At 42.2% G+C, this 7,037-nt stretch overlaps 1 protein-coding gene across 3 annotated transcripts; it reads left to right on the forward strand.

The window, feature by feature from the left end:
- The first annotated feature begins 1,311 nt into the window (after positions 1-1,311).
- LOC133914255 (uncharacterized) lies at positions 1,312-3,277 on the forward strand. 3 transcript variants are annotated; one of them, XM_062357381.1, is made up of 5 exons: positions 1,312-1,555; positions 2,126-2,187; positions 2,278-2,312; positions 2,771-2,909; positions 2,987-3,277. In XM_062357381.1, exons 1-5 carry the CDS (start codon positions 1,499-1,501, stop codon positions 2,994-2,996), a joined length of 303 nt encoding a protein of 100 aa, XP_062213365.1. In that variant the 5' UTR covers positions 1,312-1,498; the 3' UTR covers positions 2,997-3,277. The 3 variants fall into 3 exon arrangements, 2 of the variants coding, with proteins under 2 accessions (XP_062213365.1, XP_062213366.1); XM_062357382.1 differs by having other exon boundaries at positions 2,137-2,187; XR_009909214.1 differs by lacking the exons at positions 2,126-2,187; positions 2,278-2,312.
- Positions 3,278-7,037: the final 3,760 nt, after the last annotated feature.

Consider the following 7,037-nt stretch of genomic DNA (forward strand, 5'->3'; position numbering starts at 1 on the left):
TGGCCATGGGGGTGATGGTCCCCCTCCCCCTCTTGTGTGCGGTGGGTGGAGAAGGCACACGCTGAGGTGCATGTCGTTATTTGAAGTCGCTCGCGGAAGCACGTGGTGGCTGCGAAGGTCCGTGAAGAGGCCCACGTGGTGGCTGTCAGTAAAGATGTCCAAATGGGCCGTGCTTACTGGGTCGGCCCGAGGCACGGAACTATAGGCACGGCCCAGGCACGGCCCGTCCCGAGCCGAGATGGGCCGGGCCGGCACGGCACGAGGCCACGGGTCGTGCCTGGGCCGAGCGCGCGGCACAGCGGGCTGGCACGGCACGGCTCGGCCGAGTCGGGCTGGCACGGGCACGGCCCGGCCCACGACCGGCACGGGCACAGCACGGCCCGGCACGACCCGGCTCAGGCACGGGTGGCCCAGGAGGCATAGCCGGGCCGGGCCGGCACGGCACGGCCCGGGAACGCGGCGGCCCATCACGGCACGGCCGGCCCGGCCCGGCACGGCCCACCGTGCCGGTTCGGCACGCGGCGGCCCACGGCACGGCCCACCGCGGGGGGCACAGCCCGGCCGGCACGTGGGGGCACGATGGGTAGGTGGGGGCACGCGGGTTAACGGGTTAAACGGGCCGTTAACCCGTTAACCCGATATTTTTGAATTTTATAGCCGTTTTGTGACCGTTTGAGCTCCAAAAAATTCGAAAAAATTTGCAAAAATCACCATTTTTCACCTATAAATAGAGGAGCACCTTGCCCTTCCATTCCACACCAGCAATACCATTTTCTCTCTTGTTTCCTCCTCTCATTCTTGTCTCAAAGTTCGTGAGAATGAGCGATAATTTGGCAAAATTAGTTTGAATTGTTGCAAAAAAATCCGAGCAATTCCAAAATCGTCATCCTGCTGACTTGCTATCTTGAAGTTGAAGAAATCTTGGTGATTTTTTTTGCATCGTTGTTGAGTCTTATTTTATTATTAGTTTTATTACTTGATTATTTCTAACTCTGAATATTTGCAATTTTTGTAGTGTCATTCGACATTGATCATGGATGCCGGTGATCATGATACATCCATAGATCATGATTTTTTTCTCCAAGGACTCACAGGGGACTACAGCCCCTTTGATACCAGTGTTGCAGGTGATGATGGACCCGACGGTGAACCTCCGGTTGGTTCACATCCAGATCCAGGTGATGCAGCTGCAGTTCCATCGTCAGGCTCTACAAGTGCGCACACATTAGCAAGCAGCGGGTCTAAAAGATCAAGAGCCGGTACTTCCGAAGTTTGGCAAGACTTTGAAAGGATCTACAAAGAGGAGATGGGGTAAGTGTCAGGTATGCTAAGTGTTATATTTGTAAAAATGAATTATCTGCAAAGCCCTCGGGTGGAACGGGGCACTTGAAGAGGCACGCCATAAGTTGCAAGCGAAAGAGTGGAGCAGCCATGAAGCAGACGGTGTTGCAGTACAACCCCGACGGCTCTGTTCATCATTGGGAGTACGACTCTGCCAATGCTCGAAAAGAGCTATGTCGCTTCATTGCAAGAGCGGATCTACCACTCAATATCGGTGAGTCTGCTGCATTTGAAGATTACATTAAGCAAGCTCATAATCCTAGGTTCACGCATGTTTCTAGACAGACAACTAGTAGGGATATGGTAAAATACTACAATACGTGTCATAGCAAACTTAAAGAAATGTTGCAAACATGTACATTTTCAGTTGCTTTGACCTCAGACATATGGGCAGGTAGGGCTAGAGAGGATTATCTTAGTGTGGTTGCTCATTTTGTTAATAATGATTGGGAATTAGAAAAGAGAATAATAGGTTTTCGTTTGATTGACAACGCGCATACCGGTGAAAATATTGCTGAAAAAATATCTCAAGTAGTTGCAGACTTTAGCCTCACGAATAAAATATTTTCTATCACTTTAGATAATATCGGTGCAAATTCTAGAGCAATGGATATTCTTACTCCGTTGTTTAGTACTTATGCTGAATCTTTCTTGTTACATCAACGTTGTGCTTGTCATATTATCATTCTTATAGTAAAATCCGGTTTGAAGAGGTTATCGCGATACTTAGAAGATTTTCGTACTGCAATATCTTTTGTGAACTCCTCTAACCAACGAATTGCAGCATATAAACAGTATTGTGTTGCAATGGGTGTGCGTCCACGTAAGTTTGCTCTGGACATGCCGGTGAGATGGAACTCTACTTTCTTGATGCTTAAAAATATTATACCATATAAGAGTACATTTGGTGTGTTTATTCATACACATTACCATCAGCATGGGGGTCAAACTTTACTCACGGAAGCGCATTGGTATGTTGCTGAAAGGATAATGGAGTTTCTTGAATTTTTTTATGATTCAACTGTGAGTTTATTAGGAGTTTATTATCCAACATCTTGTTTAGTAGTGCATAATATTGTTGAAATTGCTACTCATTTAAACAACTATGAAAATGACAATCTTCTAAGAGATTGTGTAGTTCCTATGAAATCTAAATTCTTAAAGTATTGGAAAGAAATTCCTTTGTTATACGCCTTTGCCTTTATTTTAGATCCTAGAGCTAAAATTGCAGCTTTCTGTAGAGTTCTCGCAATTCTAGGTGATGCTCTTGGCCATGATTATTCTAATTATTATACTAATGTTCGTTCTAAGTTATTCGAAGTTTATAGTAAATATGAAATAAAGTATGGCGAAGTTCGCCTGCAACGACCTCCACTAGCACCCACAACAAGTAAGAAGACGACAACGTGGGGGAAAATATTTGGTGCAGGTTCTTCATCAAGAAGTTCAGACTCTTCGTCACGATCGTCTACGGGCACCGGAATTCCAACATCCGGAGGGGAGCTAACTACCTTCATCGACAGTGACGTTATCAGCCACGAACAAGAAAACTTCAACATACTGCAATGGTGGTATGAGCACAAGACGAATTATCCAGTGCTTTCACTGTTAGCGCGAGATTTGTTAACAGTTCCTGTATCTACAGTTTCTTCTGAGGCTGCCTTCAGTCTTACAGGAAGGATAATCGAAGAGAGAAAAATAAATCTGTCAAGTGAGATGGTTGAAATACTCACCATAGTAAAGGATTGGGAACAAGCTGAAGCACGAATGCAACACACTGCAGAAAATACTGAGCTTGAAGAATCATTCCAAAATTTGTATCTAGATGCTGATGAGAACGTGTAATTTTAAATTTTCTGAGCTAGGTTGTACTCTTTTTTCCTTTGCTAGAAAGGTTTTTAATGAGGCAACCTATCAATAAAGCTCATTTTTAGAATTAATCATGTGCCCCTATTATTTCTAAGTTTTTTTTATTCATGTTTTTTGTTTATTTTTTTAAAATACCCCCCGCGGCCCCACCCCCACCTACCTCTCCTCTCATCGTGGCCTATAAATACCATCTACTCCATCTCAAACTCCATGTATTCTCATTGCCCACCCTGCCCACCCATCTCTCTTTTCCTATTTGCTAGCCAAGTAGCCAGTAGTCACTTCACATTAAGAAACCAATTCCATATTTCAATTCATGGATCAAGACGCCGAGAACTCACGTGCATGGTCATGGGTGTGGCAACATTTTGAAAAGGTCTTCAAAGAAATTAACGGGGAACAGGTAAGATTTGCTAAGTGTAATATATGCAGCATAGAAATAGGTGCCAGATCTCCACATGGAACGGGACATTTGACGAAGCATATTAAAAATTGCAAGCAAAATTCTGGGGTTTCTAATGAAACCATGTAATTTTCGGAGCATAATCATTGGTTGTACTCTTTTTTCCTTCTAGTAGAAAGGTTTTTAACGAGGCAACCAATCAATAAAGATGTTATGTATTTATTTTCTATATTTTTTTATTGTTTTTTGGATTTTTTTAGCTATTATTTTTGATTTTTTCCTATTTTTTTAGTGCTGACGGGCCCAACGTGCCTCCACTGTGCCGGCCGGCCCGTCGTGCCTTCCCGTGCCGACCTGGCCCGTCGTGCCTCCACCGTGCCGGTCGGGCCCATCGTGCCAAACGGGCCTGTCGTGCCTCCACCGTGCCGAACGGGCTCATCGTGCCGAACGGGCCCATCGTGCCGAACGGGCCCATCGTGCCGGCTGGGCCCATCGTGCCGACCGTGCCGTGGGCCGGTCCGGCACGGCACGGTGACAGTTGGGCCGTGCCGTGGGCCGACGACTCGGCACGCGGGCCGGCACGGCACGGCCCGTAACAGTAAATGGGCCAATCGGGCCGTGCCGATTTCGGGCCGTGCCGAGATGGGCCCGTGCCGGGCCGGCCCGATTGGCCCATTTGGCCATCTTTGGCTGTCAGCAAGTCCTTCCACCAGGATGGACGCCATCGTCACCCCAGATAGCGAAGGGAGAGGTGCCATGGACTCCATCGAGAATGCCAATGGTGGACATTGGTGCTTTGGGTGTATACTGTGATGGTAGTGCCGTTGGTGAAAGTGTCATAGAGAGGTAAGATGGATCATGGATGCCATAAACTTACCTTTTCTCTTTCTGTTGTTACGGCTGACTGATTTGTTCTTGCTGAGGTTGCACAGGAGTAGAACGAGAGAGTACGCGGTCTCCAACACTATGAATGGGTTACACTGTTCTTGATGGCCTTCGTGCCTTTGTTCGTGATGCCGATGTGAACGTGTAGATCCTTGGTTGGATGTTGAGGCCGATTGTGGCGCTGCAGGAGTTGATGGAGTTCATGAGGAGAGTCGAATCACAGCCCAACTCGTTGTCCATCTCCGGCAGATTGCTCTTGCTGCTCTTGGATCGGTTGCCTCCTGCGATGTTGTTTATCTTGTTGCCCCTTTTCTTGGCAGTGTATTTGTGCTTCTGTTGGCAAGGAATAGACCTTGTGGCCGATTAACTCTAGCGCGTTGATAATGTGTTGCAGTATAGAATAGACACAACATAGAATAGGGTATAGAATGAGCTCTTGTATTGACATATGAGGTGTTTACGTATTTATACATGAAAATGACATGATAAAAATGATAAAAGGACACTACTCTTTGTAATTGATCATATGGTTACACTAAAAAATGTTTATTCATAACACTAGCTTAGCAAATTTCTGGTAACAAGCGTACTGCATTACCATTGAGGCTACTCATTATTGGGTGCCATATTAATGGGAGAGGGAAGTTGAATCTTATACTCGCTCTGGTCTACATCATTTGGTTCAAAATAAGTGTCGTTTTAGATATTGATATAGTCTCTAAAATACAATTTTGACTACTACTTTTTAATATAATATATTAATAAAATATAACAAAAGTATACTATTATAAAATTATTTTTGAGACAAATCTAGCCATGCCATTTTTAAGTATCCAAACTCAATACATAAAAGTAATTTGTAGCCAAAATTTAAAATAGTTGACTACACATAATCTAAAATGACATTTATTTTGGACCAGAGAGAATAAAATATACATAAGTCCTTTTCGATTTAGGCACAAGAATTAAGGAAGGAATAAGATGAGCATGCTAACCTTCAGTTAATGATATACTAGGTCTTTTAATGCAAGTCTCGTACATCCTTTCTCCCTCATTAACTAGGGCAATTAAGTAAAGATAAAATAGGAAAAATATGGTGAAAAAGTGTCTCAAAACTTTATAACGACTTATATTTTGTACATAATAGAAAAGTCTAAATGACATATTTTGGATCAAAGGAAGTACAAGATACTGCTTACGCACGAAATCCAGGACTAAAATCCGTATACAAATGCATTGTGTTTGTATCATAGGACTAAGTGCTGATAAGGTATGTCACAATTAATTGCTTTAGAGATAAAAAAACAATACTCCCCTATTCAAAAATAATATGTATATTTTAAAAAAATCAAACTTCGTATATTTTAACTAACATTTAATTAAATTATAAGAATACTTAGTGTATAAAAATTATATAATTAGTTTTACAATTCAAAATGATTACATACTATATAGGTTTTTAGCTATAAATATATTTTGAAGACCGAGAAAAAATATGTCTACTGTTTCTTAATGGAGAGAGTAGTACATACAATACATTGAGAACGTGTGTCCTTTTCATTCGGTACCCTCTCAGCATCCATACGCACACATAGAAAAACGATGCGTTTCTACCGTGTAGTGTCTTTAATATGAATGCAAATCCACTCCATCTGATCTGTTTCCATGGGTTCGTGAGTAACTTGGAACGTGCATAGCGTATGGCGTCATCAAAGACTAAATTGGGGAACAACGTCAAATTAATTAAAAGAAAAATTATAAAAACACATCTGGGATTTATAGAAATCCTCCTACAACATCTTTTTCTCTAGTCTCCCACAAGCTAACTTTGAGGGTTAGTCAAAAACAGCCCTACTATTGTTGACTGTGCGATATGGTGCTTGCATAGCTTTCCAGGGTAACTAGGGTGCCGAAGTGATATCTAGCATCGCTTCTGACATCTTGCGGACTATTTAAATCGGCATAACATTTCAACTTTTAGGATCCTGTTTAAATACTTATGAATGTTCATCATATTTAAGTGTGCAAAACTAGAGTGACAAATCTAATTTAATAGTTCAAGAGACTAAAAAAATATTTTTAGAAGTCAATGTATCATTTTGGAAGTCACACAAGCACTATATCATAAGATCAAACAATGCTAGGGGGTATTAATTTGATACCAAATAAGAGATGCAAGGGGTTGATGGACAAAACACAAGTTGCGAGGGTTTTTTGACAAACCCCAAAACTGCAGATGGGTTTTTGCCGTTTTCCCTTAATTAAATGACATCAATATACAAAGGTCAACACCATAATTAAGTCACATCTAAGCCTACTTAACTATCAGCAAAACCTGATTAATCATCTACTTCCTCGGTTTCGCAATATTTATCATTTTCGAGTGGAATACATATTAAGATCTACATCGATTTTACTATAGTGTATACAGTATGTTCTGAGTGGAATACTGATGTTAAATTAGATTTTTTATTAAGGTGAAATGTTAATTATTTAAATTTAAGTTTGACTTCTGCAATCATTCACCTGCCCTCTGATT

This window comes from Phragmites australis, chromosome 4 (assembly GCF_958298935.1).
Source record: "Phragmites australis chromosome 4, lpPhrAust1.1, whole genome shotgun sequence".
NCBI lineage: Eukaryota > Viridiplantae > Streptophyta > Magnoliopsida > Poales > Poaceae > Phragmites > Phragmites australis.